A 14,438-nucleotide genomic window follows, 5' to 3' on the forward strand; every position below is an offset into this window, starting at 1 on the left:
CCCCCAAGGCGGCGGCTGTCAGCTGCCGGGGCGGGGGCCCGCCGGCCCCGTTTCTTCGGTTCAGAGGGCAGGCCGGATCGCTGGCAAAGTGTCCGGTTTGTTGGCAGCCATAGCAGGTCACTGGTGGCCGTGGTCCGGGTCGGGCCGGGCCCACCCTTCGGGCTAGGCTCGGGGAGAGATGTGGCTGCGGTGGCCCTCGAGGGGGGCTCCTGGGGGCCCCGGCGGGAGGGTCTCGGTTCCTGTTCGGCCCTCCCCCCACCGCGCTGGCGTGGGGGTCCGTTGGGGTTCCTCTGGTACTCCCCCATTGAGCTCCGGGGGACCCGGGAGTTGACCCATCGATCGGCCTCGATGGCAAGTTTTCACGGGTCGGTCATTTTGCTGTCGAGGAGGTGCTGTCTCAGTTCCACGAAGCAATTGTTGGAAAGATGTTCCCACACGATGAGGTCGACCAGCTGCCCGTAGGTGGTTACTTTGCTTCCTTTGATCCACCCTTCTAGGGCCCGACTGAAAAAGTCCACATATTCCACCCATGTGGTACCCGGGATTTTCTTGCAGTCTCTGAACCGCTGGCGGTACATTTCCGCTGTTAGCCCGTAGCGGGTGAGCAGGGCCTCCTTCATGTGATCGTAGGAGGTCATCACCTCCTCCGGTAGCTGGAGCAGCGTGTCCCGTCCTTCACTCAGGAATCGCCCCCACAGGCCTGCGCCCCAGTCTTTTCGGGGCACCCGATGGGAGGTCATGGCCACCTCGTAGGCCTTAAACCATTGTTGGATGTCGTCATTCTTGTAATACTCCTTGACGACCTCTTTTGGGATATGTACCTTGGCCTCGGAAGGCGGTAGAGTGTCTCTAGTACTGGGGGTGTTGGTCCCTCCGTTCTTGGCCTTGATCTCGAGTTCCTTGAGACTGCGCTCGTGCTCAAGAGCTAGTTTCTTTTCCTCCAACTCCCGGTGTCGTCTCTTTTCTTCTATCTCTTCTTGAAGGCGTAGCTGCTCGAGGGCCAGTTTCTTTTCTGCCAGCTGGAGTTCGCCGTCCAGCCGCAGTCGGGCGAGCTCTAGCTCGTGGCTCCGGACCTTTTCCCGCTCTCGTATTTCTTCTTCGGAGAGGCCGGTTTCTAGGCTCTTTCTTCCTCCGGTTGCCGGAGTCAGTGCGGTTGCTGCGGTCTCCGTCAGGGGCAAGGGCCCTTCTTCCTGGGAGGGGCCTGCCCCGGCCCCCAACCATGCCCTCAGAGCTTTCTGCATCTCTTCTTTGGTAGCTAGGCTGGTGGTTGCAATGCCTTTGTCTTTGCAGAACTGTTTTAGTTCTTTGTGCGTATATTCTTCCAGCCGTTCGGGCTGGAACTCCATTGTCGCGTTGTTTTCCTGGCTGCTCATGATGCTATTCGTTTGGATGAGTAGCTAGTGGGTACTGGCTGGTACGTACTGCGTTCAGCTCGGATCCCGCCGCTGCCACCAAATGTTGGAGGGCGGACCCCGAGGAGTCGGTGAGACCACCAAGGGGGGCCCTCTCACTGCACAAAGTAGCCGAGCGCTGCCGAGAAGTCCCCTGTGAGATCCTTCTCCTATTACGTACTAGCACAGTAACACCACCACACAGGACTCAAGGAGGTTGTCTGGTGACAAGCAATTCTTTATCAGCAATAAAAAGGTTACGAGGTCAATATTTACACGAAGGGATCGAGGGATCCACCAAAAGTCTCAGTGTCTCTTTGGAAGGGTAGGGGTAGCGGGACAGTCTTTGGCAGGAGTGCGGTACGAGGGTACCTGGGGCCCAGTTCTTATCCTCAAGCTGGAGGACCTCCGGATCTTGGATGGGTCGAGCCGCGACGGCGTCAGCAGGGCTCTGGCGTACAGTTCGTGGAGAGCCGCGATTCAATCAGCAGGGCTCTCAAGATGGTTTCTGCTCAGCTCGAGCCGCGACGTCGTCAGCAGGACTCCGAGGAAGGTTTCAGCGAGGTTGGACCGCGACAGCGTCAGCAGGGCTCCGATGTTCCAGGTGGTTCAGAAAGGGTGCACAAGAAGGAGCCGCGACGCAGTCAGCAGGGCTCGTGATGGTTCCGACAAGAGTTCTTCTCCGTAGGGTCAGCCGCGATTCAATCAGCAGGGCTCTCGACTCCGGGATACAACTGCCGAGCTGTGGTGGGGTCGCCCCAGATATAGGTCTGGAGCCCTTTGATGTCCGGACCTATGCGCCCGAGGGGGCGGAGTGGCCGGGTGGAGGTGGCCAGACGCCCAGCAGGAGAGGCGCCAGGCCCATGGGAGTTGCAGGGCGATCACACCTCGAGAGGGGAGGACAGTTGGGGGTCCCATCGATACTGTCCTCCGCCGGGGGCGATGAATGGTTCCTGCGGCACCCCCTGGCTAGTTCGTGGTGCCTCGATGTCGGGGCTTCGCTGGGGTCGAGGCCGGGTTGAGCGGGGTCGCGCCGGCTGGTGCACGGCGTGACGTGGAGGCCAACAAGATGGCGGAGCCACGAGGAGTATGCGACCATGTGCAGCTCCGGGTGAAGGGCCTTGGTGCAGTTCAGACGGGTGGCCCGTGACGGCCGGGGCGGGGAACGGGCACAATCCAGGGGGTTAAGGACCACGCCACGAGGCCGGGTCCAACAACGAACTTCTGGGAGAATTTCAAAGCTATGAAGATTCTTTTAATGCTAGCAAAGATAGCATAGAATGCAGTACTTTCACAACTTATGTCCAAATGTTAAATGAAGAAAATGAACAGGAAGCAAAAATTGCAGCTGAAGTAGCTAGAGACAGTTCTCAAGACAGCCAAAGTTCAGGAACACTTAGTCAAGATCACCTAGGACAACCAATCATAGAAAATGAAGCTGCAGTAGCCATGACTGAAGTAGAAACGGCTATCAATCAAGCACAGGAAAATTCAATCGACTTACTAAATCTGGAACAACAACTGAATGAAGAACAAAAACAAATTTATGAAGAAGTCACCAAAAAAATTGATCATGGATTACTACATGAAAAGAAATAGTGCTCATGCACATCATTTGAACCAATCAGGATGTATGTGAGTGGACAAGCTGGAACTGGTAAAAGTTTCTTAATAAAAGTCATCAGAAGCTACCTACAGCAAAAAACAGCTTCAAATTTGTCTTGTGTGGTAACTGCTCCAACTGGGTTAGCAGCCTATAACATAAAAGGAATTACCTTACATCGCTTGCTAATGTTACCAGTGGAGCATGAGAACAAAATTGAATACCACAAGCTAACTGGAGAAGCATGCTTCGAAGTTTCAAGAGTGTTGAAGAAGATGCAAGTTCTCATTATTGATGAGGTGATTATGGTTTCAAATTTAATGCTTGCCTTTGTGCATTTAAGAATGCAACAAATTCTTAAGAGAGACTATGACGTGTTATTTGGAGGTAAACACATCATAGTTTTTGGAGATCTTTTACAGCTCACTCCAGTTAAAGGACAACCAGTGTTTAATACTGTGACACATGAAGACACGAAGAAGTCATTAGGAAGCATTGGTAATGCGAATATTTGGTCGTTCTTTGAGTACAAAGAACTCACTACCAATATGAGACAAGCAAACGACGAAGATTATGCAAGTATTCTGAAAGATATCAGAATTGGACTACTCACAGAAGTTGGCAAAAAAGCATTACAGAGTCGTTTGCTACATAATTTATTTCCAAATGAAGAAATAGTTGCAGAGAAAATATACAAGAACATTGCTGAAAAAAATACTGTAATCTGCTTAATGCCAACACTACGTGAGTGCTCAATATTCAATGAGGAACTTTTGAAATTGGAAAAGGAAGAGATTAAGAAAATGGAAGCAGAGGACAAAATTCAGCATGAAAGAATTACTTTTACATTAACAGGCAAACTGAAAAATAAATTGGATTCACTAGAGAAGAACATTTCCAAAACAGCTGGATTAGAAAAAAATCTATATGTTTGCATGAATTGTCGAGTGATTTTAAGGAGAAATTTGGATGTAGAAAAAGGTTTAGTGAATGGAGCTATGGGAAGAGTTGTGGGTTTTATTAATTATCAGAAAAAAGAAGGAATTGAATGTTTAAAAATAAAATTTGATCAGATAGAAGAAGTTAAAGACATTTGTCGTTGTTCAGTTCATTTCATGCTTGTGAAAGACTTATATGTACGTAGGAAGCAGTTTCCGTTTTCTCTAGCATATGCTGTAACTATTCACAAGTCTCAAGGATTGACTGTAGATAGTGCTTTTGTAAACATTGGTTCTACTGTGTTCAAAGAAGGTATGGCATATGTTGCTTTGTCACGAGTGAAAACATTATCTGGTTTATTTATGATAGACTTTGATGACTCAAAAGTTAGTGCTGATACAAACTGTGTAAAGGAGTATAATAGATTAAGAAGAACCTATGCTCCTTATTTAGGTCAGTATCCTGTGATTGAAAAACATGTTGTTTCTCGGAAAAGGAGATTTGAAAATATCTGTAATGTGGATGAACAGAACAAAAAAAAAAGGACAGTGATGTGATAGCAAGGAAAAAGAAAAAGGACAGTGTTGAAGAGGTTGTTGGTTGCCATTTTGAAAATAGCTCTGGTGTCAACTGCTATGCAAATGTAGTGCTGAATGTTGTATTTTATCTTGAAAAGTTGCTAGAACAGATAATAGTAAATCATGGAAAAAGATTGTGTTCTCTGCTGAGTCTCCTTTATGAGAAGCTGAGTAATGATAAAACTGAAATAGAAAGTGCTACTGATGTTAGAAATCTTTTAGATGTATGTTGTGGTTCTACACAGTTTAAAGAAAATGTCCAGCAAGATGCACAGGAATTCTTAATATATATTTTGAGTGTACTTGAAGATGAAGGAGTAGAAGTAGAAAACTTATTTGGTGTCTCTTACAAATGGGAACATTGCTGTGAAAACTGTATGAACACATGTAGTAGTAATGGTGATTCAGAAAGGTTCATATTTTTACCATTACCACAAAGTAAATCAGTGACTTTTAGTAAATTAGTTAAAGATGCCAATCACAACATGGAATGTTCTGAATGTAAATCTGACATGTTTTCCACGTTATTTTTACAGAAATATGGTCAGTATGTAATTTTAATGATGCAACATTGTAGAGCTGATGGTTCAAAATTGGATACTTTAATAAAGAAGTTTACAGGACAACAATTATCAATTTCTGGAAAAACTTTTGTTACAGTTGCAATAATTTTTCATGAAGGACCTACTGTAACTTCTGGACATTACACAGTTTATCTTAAATGTGAAAAAGGCTGGACACTGTGTAATGATTCCCAATTGATTTTCAAGCAACGTTTGCCTTATGATTTACCCAATTCTTATTTAATTTTTCTGAAACCTAAATTTTGAAAACTAAAAACTGCATCTGAACAAAGCATTTTTTGTAATTTTAAATGATTATAATTGAAGATATCACTTAAAAAGGATTTTGAAATTACTATTTGGCCTAAAGGAAAAGTAATAAAAACAATTGTGGACTCCTTTGACAGAAATTATTTTGGCATGTGTGCTTTTGCGACAAGGTTTAAAGACGGTTTGTCTAGAACATTTTTATTCATCTAGAAAAGTACTTGTAATATATATGAAATATTTCTAACAAGGTATATTTTAGTGAGGAAAGTTTTAGGGCTTTTTTTAAACAATCTTTCAGATTGTTTTTTTTGTGCCTGCTGTTAAATGATGAATACAATTGTTTTCACTATTTTAAGCGAAAAATAAAAAATTCTGAAAACAGCAAAAAAAGGGCAAAAAATTGCTTTGTAAAATATGTAAAAACATGTAATGCTTTTTGTAATGTATGATTGAATATTAATACTTTTTTTCTTTTTTTGCAGAACTGGAAAGAAAAAAAAAAAAAAAAATTCTGTTCCCTTGCAAAATACTTTAAAAAAATGTTTTCAAAATAATTTTTTTTTTTTTAAATAAGTGAAAAATATTTGTATTTCTCAATCCTCCCTTTTCATGCTTCCATTTCTTCACCTCTTTTTGTACATTAAATTAAAAAAAAAAAAAAAAATTTAAAAAACATCCTTGGGTGCGCGCAGGGTGCGCGCAGGGTGCGCGCACCCCCAAAAAAAAAAAAAATAAATCCCCCCAAAAATTTTTTGGGGTTTAGTTTTTAAGTCGCTCTTAAAAGAGCCCTTGAGTTAATGGAGGGAAACAGGAAGAGAAAAACGAAAAAAAAAGAAAAAACATCTATGGCCTACTGCACTCATGCGCATCAAATTTTCTCTGAATGAGATCAAGACTGGTCTCACACACAGAAATAAGTTTACCGCAATCAGTGCAGCGTGTGGACAACCTCGCAAAACAAGGTGGTCCAAAACGAGGTGTGGAAGAAGGCAAAGGCACCACTGCAGAAGAAGTGCTCGCCTGAGCTGCCGAAGATGTGCTCGGCTGAGCTGCTGCAGATGTCGTCGGTTGAGCAGGTGGAGGGTTTGCTCCAGAAGCTCGACGAAAAGCTACTGGATGCATTTTGTCAACATGCCTCAACATAGTGTGAATGCTAAAAGAATACTTCTTGTTAGGATTCCCACGTGACAAGACTTTTTGACAAAGTACACATGTAACTTTAGTGCATTTACCTTTTTTTGTCCCTCTGGAAAAGTGAAAAACTGCCATATAAAGCTGTCTTTCTGCTTCCTGCTCCTCTGCCTCTCAAGAGTGTCCTGGTCACTGTCTGAAGATGGTTGCTGTTCAGCCATTGTCTCTCAACAACAGAATAGCTCCTTCTCCAAAGGAATCAGAACTAATAATGAGGGGAGTAGGTGTGGTTTGGGAAGAATCTGGAACTGAAAGTACTTCAAACCAATCAAAAGTGATGATTCTTGATCACATGACTTGCCATGAGGGGATTGGGTGTGGTGTTGAAACAATCAGAAACTGAAAGTAATGATAACCAATAAGAAGTGTTGTTTTATTAAGCATATAACCCGAGGTGCGCGCACTGCGCAAGCTACGAGCGCGCACCTCGTGATTACGCATGCGCGAACGCGTAGGAGCGCATGTGCATACGTCATATGCACATACGTAGCGCGCATACGTTGAACACGCGTATACGCGAACGTTATTGCGCGTAATTTAAGCGTATGCGGAAGTGAACCGCGTGGAGCTCGTAGGACGCACGTACGCATGCGTACGTACGTACGCATATGTACTGGGTGCGCGCTCCCAGCACGCACTATGACGTATATATGTGTACGTAAATAACGTACGACGGTATTCATAAAAAACTTACGAAATTTTACTAGGAGCGCGCTCAGAGCGCGCACCCCAAGAATTTATATATAAAAAAAAAAGTTGTGAAAAATGAATTGCAAAAATTAAAAAAACTGTTCAACTTTATCCTAATTGAAATTTTTTTAAAAAAGCAAAAACAAATAAAAGGATACAGATAATATATAAATGAATACATAGGAATTTTATTTTTATTATAAAAAAAATTTATTTAATTAAATAATTCAAACATTACCATTTAAAATACCGTACAAATTCACTGAAAAAACCAAAGGTTTCACACACGTTATAGTTAGGAATTAGCATTTAAAAAACCTTGCAAATTCACTGAAAAAACCATAGGTTTCACACATGTTATAGTTAGCTGGACATTTCTCTCATACAAAACCAATGAAATTCCCCCGTTATAGTTAGTTCAGCTAACTATAACTCGCGCCCCCGCAATGCACTGCTGATGACGTCACATATTACATCACTCATGACATGGTCAGTGACATCACTCATGACATCACTGATGACATCTCCAATGACATCACTGATGACATCACTGATGACATCATCATTGTGGTAGAGTGGCAGACCTCCTCTCCCCCTAATATAACCTTTGATACACACATTCAAAAATAGAGACTAAAATTTTCAAAACAATCGACATACCAATACCAGTTACAACAACCTCTTCAGTAATTCTAAGATCCACATACACATCCACTCATTCACCAACAGTCCTGTACAGTCACTCATACATGTACTCACTCATCATATGTACTCATACACCTATACATCCTGTTACACAATGCCTCTCATCCATAGAGTTACTGACACACATAGTCACTCATGCTAATAAAGAATCAAACATACATTTACTTGCATATACAGTTATACACACACCACCACACTTACTTCTACAGAAACTTACACATACTTAGTCTTTTAAACAATCACTTATAGAAACACATACTTATTCATACAGGAACTCTTTCAATCTCTCACTCTCACATATACTCACTTATATACACCAATAGTCACATATACTAGTTTAAAACATATGTAGTTACTCATAGAGACACTATTGAGACAGTCATTCACTCACTAACACACCCATACACACACTCATCCACCCATACAGTCCTGCAGACATGCTGTCTTCAACACATACAAACAGTGAGTCACTCATTTATGCACCTATGCACTACGTAATACCCCCCACCGAACCATGCAGACACTCAGACTGATGCTCAAAAAAACAACTAATAACCTATATAGACACGCATGTAGCTACTCAACAACCCATGCAGCCACTTATACACAAAGTGAGAGACTGATACAGATATTTACATATTTAAAGATTACTCACTAAGCCATGTATTCACTATGATACACTTAATCAGTCAGTTACACAATCAATTTTTCAAAAACAAATCATCCATTTAGACACTTATATACCCATTTATTCTTCCATCGACCTTGAGATATACATATATAAAACATATTTAATTTTCAGAAAAACACACATTCACTGGATGATGTCATCAGTGATGTCATTTGAGATGTCATCAGTGATGTCATGAGTGATGTCACTGACCATGTCATGAGTGATGCAATATGTGACGTCATCAGCAGTGCATTGCGGGGGCGCGAGTTATAGTTAGCTGAACTAACTATAACGGGGGAATTTCATTGGTTTTGTATGAGAGAAATGTCCAGCTAACTATAACATGTGTGAAACCTATGGTTTTTTCAGTGAATATACATATACACACATTCATCATGCGTGGTAAAGGCAGGCACGGAAAAGGCACAAACATTTACCTCCGCGGTGAAGACATGCATGGTAAAGGCTTTGTTGTAAAGGATCTTTCTAGCCATCATCTAAAAGAACATAGTCCATAATGCATATTAATAAATAAAGAATCAAAGAGACTCCGAATTCCGGTCACAAGCTTTAAAATGTAAAAATATGCATTGATGACTATCCGTTATTTGCCAAAAATGATGAAAATTGTTTATATTGTATCACAGCGTAGTGCACAATAAATTTTGGGTTGAGCATTCAAGACCTCTTGTATATACTTTAATATATACTTATATGTACATGTACTTTGTGGGCGTTGGAGATCAGCCCTCGGACTTGTCTGCTTCCGCTTAGGGACCTTTTTTTCTATTCAACTGCCTCTATTTAACTGTCTTAATAGAAAATGACCAGTACAGGTCTGTGAAATACCAGTATTGCTTTATGCTTGTTAAACTGCCTCTATTTAACTGTCTTGATAGAAAATGACCAGTAGAGGTCAGTAAATTACCAGAATTGCTTTCTGCTAAGGGACTTTCTTTTTATTTCTTTTTCTGGCAACTGCCTCTATTTAACTTTCTTGATAGAAAACGACCAGCAGATGTCAGTAAAATACCAGAATCACTTTAGCATTCTCTAGATTCCAATCCATAGAAATTGTCTTCCATGAGCACCCATAGACAATAATATTTCTTTAAATCTTGTTTTTTCAGTGATATGACCACCTAAGGCCCTGATTTTATATTAAAAACAGAGCTGTGGACTATATTTTTTTCCACTGAAAAGCAATATTTCTCTCCATGTGTTTCCCTACCTGGCATGTCATGCAGTTTGGCATTTACTTTCCCTCCATGTTAAAAAACAGTAGATGTTTCAACACCCAGGCTAATGTGTTGCATAGCTAAATAAATATAAGGTCCCAAAGGCGAGACCGATTGCACTGCAAATGCTTGTTTAATTGCAGTTAAGAATCAAAAGACAATAGTGAAGTATTAATATATATATATAATATATAATTAAATAATTAATGTAAATAAACTGTTGTTTTAATAAATAGAGAAAAAGTTAATTTGGGTGAAAAATATTTGGATAAACACAGGGTTACGCAGATTTTACTTTGAAATATCTGTCCTTTCTGCTGCTAGTGTGTGCTTCTAGTTTGCAAAGTATGTTTAAATGCAGTGTGTTTAAGATTGCAGTACTTCCTCCTGTCTACAGGGTCAGAGTTGAGCAAAAATATAAACACACTTGATGAAACACAGATTCCCACAAGGCACTTTTTTAAAAGTTGTAAAACTTGCCACAGATGTTCCTGAAGCCATATATTTTATCATTTAAAATGTATTGCCTTGGTGGGGACCTGTGTTTAGGTCCCCACAGTGCAATCAAGTCCCTACAGCGTGAGAGTGTTATCCTACTTAAGTCCCCACAAGGATGGTAACAGAAACCTACACATGCAGCCTCTGCATGCATTTAACCTTGCTGCAGGCAATGGATGTAGTAGTTTCCCACCCATTGACCACAATCTCAGTTTGTGCACATGTGCGTAATCTCTGTTCTGGCATCTTCTTGAATCTCATCTCTGTGTTCTGTCCAAGGGCCCCTGCCAGAACCTCACCTGCTTCCCACCAGACACCAAATGCTTTGGGACCTGTGACCAGGATATAGTCCTTCTGCCCGTCTTCCAGAACGACAAGGTTATCCAACAGCCGGTGGACTTCACCACACTGGTGCCACGCTACAATGCCTTCTCCAAGCAGTTCATCATGGATGCTGTCCAGCAGCGGAAGCCTTTCTTCCTCTACTATGCGTCTCATGTGGGTTTTTTAAAGCATCAATATTGCTGATCTGGTCGGTTGGAGCTATTGAATGGTTTAAGGTACACCTGGTAATCTTATCTTTTATCTCTTTCCCCACCCAGCACACCCACTATCCACAGTTTGCCAGCAGGGAGTACACCGGGCAGTCTCTGCGCGGCCCCTTTGGTGATGCCCTGATGGAACTTGATGGCTCTGTGGGTGGATTGGTGGCGACCATCCAGCAGCTTGGAGTGGAAAACAACACTCTTGTGTTCTTCACATCTGATAATGGGTGAGTCAGGTGGATGGGAAAACCAATTGATCCTTTGTTCTTCCCTTTTAGTGCTGCTCCTGCTTGAACCAACAAAAAATATTATTGTAATGTGAATGGAGAAACATTAGAACTTAGAGAATATTAGTCCACCCTAGAGATAGTTCAGAAATTACTCTAACTATTAAAAAGGTTGAGAAGAAAGGAGCAATTTTAGACTGTTTTTGAATGTGTTTATGTAGAATATGTATTAGTAAAATGATCAGTTTAGATGCTAATGGTGTGATAACATTTTGGTTCTATTTAATTGTGATATATTTGTACTTGCCATGTTTGTGCACTATTTTAGGCCTACATCAAACAATAAGCTAAACTAGAAAAATGAAACATTATCTACAGATAACGGCTGGCCTAATACATTAGAATCTCAATTAAAAAAATGGTGTGAAGTACAGTGGAAAATAAAACGAACAAATATTTTTTGACAAGGGTAGGTGTGCTATTAAAACAGTTGAATAGTGGTGAAGTTGTTGTGCCTGGAGAATTCTAACCCCGAACTGCACATGACAGATTTTTACAAAATGGAGCTCCTCAGACACATCATCAACATCTTTCTACCTAAATGGGCAGTTCTTTTGCGCCAGGCCTTCATCTGGACATAAACGTGTGTACCAATAATGTGGATCATAGGTGTTTGATGACAAACATCAAAGACCGAAGTCTAAAAGCAAACTAAAAGAATGAATCCGGTGAATTTCATGGAATTACAATAAAGCACAGGGTTAGGTCATATGCAATGAACCAATATTGCGGGTGGTGTAAGAAGGGGGCAGTGAAAGAAAAGAGACACGTAATATGATACTGAGACTACTCTGGTCACAGCTTCGGAAGAGCTTCGATATCTAATGGATGAAGGAGGGGAGGCCGCCCTGGTCCTGTTAGATCTGTCGGCGGCTTTCGGGACAGTCAATCATGACATTTAAGTTGACCGACTGAGCTTGGAATAAAGGCTTTAAAGCGATTGAAGTCCATGTCCAAGAGATACAACTTGTAGTAATGGGATCCTTTTACTTGGATCAATCCATGCTGCCCTGTGGGGTGTCACAGGGATCCTCATTGAGTCCTACTCTCGTCAATCTATATGTGACCCCACTGGCCAGGATTATCAAACCCTGTGGTTTCTCAGCAGCATCCTACTCTGACGAAACCCAGATTGTTGTTCAAAAGCTAGCAACCCAAGCGAAACTGCAGAGCGTTTTAACAGATGTATGTCTCGGGTCAATGGGTGGATGAGGCTTAACCATTTAAAACTGTGTAAAAACTGAGGTTCTTCTTTTCAGAAACAATTCCTCATCCTTGACATCTAACTGGTGGCCAACTAACCTAAGCACTCTCCCCTCTCCTTTGACAAAGGTGGGGAACCTAGTGGTCATTTTTGACAATAGATTAACCTTCAAAGAGCAGATTAATGCCTCGGTATCGTCACTGTTCTTTACCTTAAAAATGATCAAGAAGATCTGCTTGTTTATTCCTCCAGACCTCTAAAGACAGTAGTCACAGCACTAGCCCTATCCAAATTGGAATGCCCTATTTCATGATATCCAAAAAGAAAATCCATGGAGAGACTGCAGATGCTGCAAAATGCCGCAGCATGGCTAATTGTGGGTATTCCCAAATACCGATCTGTATCTCAACATCCGGTGAAGCTACATTGATTCCCAATTTGGAAGAAGACTGAATTGAAAGCTTTATGTATAGCCTTTAAGGCTCTGCGTGATATTGCCCCGGGCTACCTGACAAAACGCTTTATCTGGTACTCTCCATCCAGATACCTACGATGAGCTAAAGCAAAGCTTCTGGTGGTCCCTAGGACCAAAAGAGCCAGGAGGGGCGGCAGAAGCTTTATTACAGGATTTGTTAAACTCTGAGATCTCTTCTCTTCAAATTAAGAGACAGTCCCAATCTTATGTCTTTTAGGAAAGCATTAAAAGCTTGGCCCTTTAACAGCTAGTTTTCCGGTATGGACGTAGCATATTGATCTCCTGCATGAAAGCTGCGCCAAGACGCGTCTGGGCATTCAAGCGCTATATAAACCATAAATCAAATCATATGAAATAGCCAGAAGTACTTAGACATTTTGTGTTCACAATAAAGCATATCTATGGGCATATCAGTCTTATAGTTCAACAACAATATTAATAACAGGAGAAAGGTCCCTTGGTGCTTCTGAATATAATACAACATGAGTCATCTGAAACCCCAAACACAACTCTCATAATGCCCAACTATGAGTAGGGAGCGGGACATTTTAAGAAGATTCAGAGATATCATAGACAGTCTCCACACTCCGCATGGAAGTGTTCGGATCTTCCTTATCAGGACCGCCTGTGAATCATCCTTCATTGTCTTCAACCTGTAACTGAGAAAGCCATTAGACAAGCCTTGCCATAGGCTGCTCAGACAGTTCCTCGATTCCAAGCTAGGGAACACGCGGATCCACCCAGTCTCTTTCATTGCCAATGACTCGTTTCTCTCTTGAACAGGACTTCCTCCCTGATGCATTTCAAGTTTGGATACAATTGTAAAAAACAAAATGTTAACCCCAATGCCCTAAAGAACCTCAGCCCCATCAAAGGTCTTCCCGCTCTGCTCTGTGCAATGATCAATGCAAGATTGATCATCTCTGGATTTAAAAATGTAGTTCCAATAACCGCCTATTAGGACATTTCTCAACTGTATACTGACCTGGGCTCACCATGGAAAAATCCGTCCTCAAGGCAGTTGATGACAATGATCTACTCTCAAAAAAACATCTTCTGCCAGCGTCCTGAGAATCAGAACTGGACCGCTCCATCCATCAACATCTTCAATTCACTTTTTTTTATGTTTGTTTATTTCATTTGTATTTGTGTACGTGTATTGACACCATCTCTATATGCTGAGCCATGCCATTGTTTGAAAAAATAATACAAAATCCAAATCATAAGCCTACTTATAATGCCACTTCTGTTTTCTTGTTAGGCTTTCCTCGTGTGAACCTTTCCATCTCTTCTGCTTCTTGTTACAGACCCGAGACGATGCGCCACTCTCGCGGAGGGAACTCGGGTCTTCTGAAATGTGGGAAAGCCACAACCTATGAAGGCGGCGTCAGAGAGCCCGCCATAGCCTACTGGCCTGGTCAAATCACACAAGGTATGTAAAGTACTTGTTGATGCATGAGTCTGCTAACCATGTTGCTGTGATAACCTGGGTACACAGTTCAGTGGATGCAAGCGGTGCTCGAATGAAGATCCTTTATATGCCACACACCACACATTGGCTCGTGCTTCCTAAATGGCAATTATTTCT

General features: G+C 42.0%; 1 protein-coding gene across 1 annotated transcript in view; it reads left to right on the forward strand.

Annotated features, from left to right (window-relative positions):
- The window catches only part of LOC146839328 (arylsulfatase A-like), a 179,685-nt gene that overhangs the window by 129,564 nt on the left and 35,683 nt on the right, over positions 1-14,438 (forward strand). Inside the window, exons 3-5 of the mRNA XM_085651342.1 lie at positions 10,619-10,837; positions 10,942-11,111; positions 14,158-14,282. Coding sequence (XP_085507468.1) covers positions 10,619-10,837; positions 10,942-11,111; positions 14,158-14,282 — 514 coding nt within the window. The remainder of the gene's footprint in view (positions 1-10,618; positions 10,838-10,941; positions 11,112-14,157; positions 14,283-14,438) is intronic.

This window comes from Triturus cristatus, chromosome 4_1 (assembly GCF_964204655.1).
Source record: "Triturus cristatus chromosome 4_1, aTriCri1.1, whole genome shotgun sequence".
Classification (NCBI taxonomy): Eukaryota; Metazoa; Chordata; class Amphibia; order Caudata; family Salamandridae; genus Triturus; species Triturus cristatus.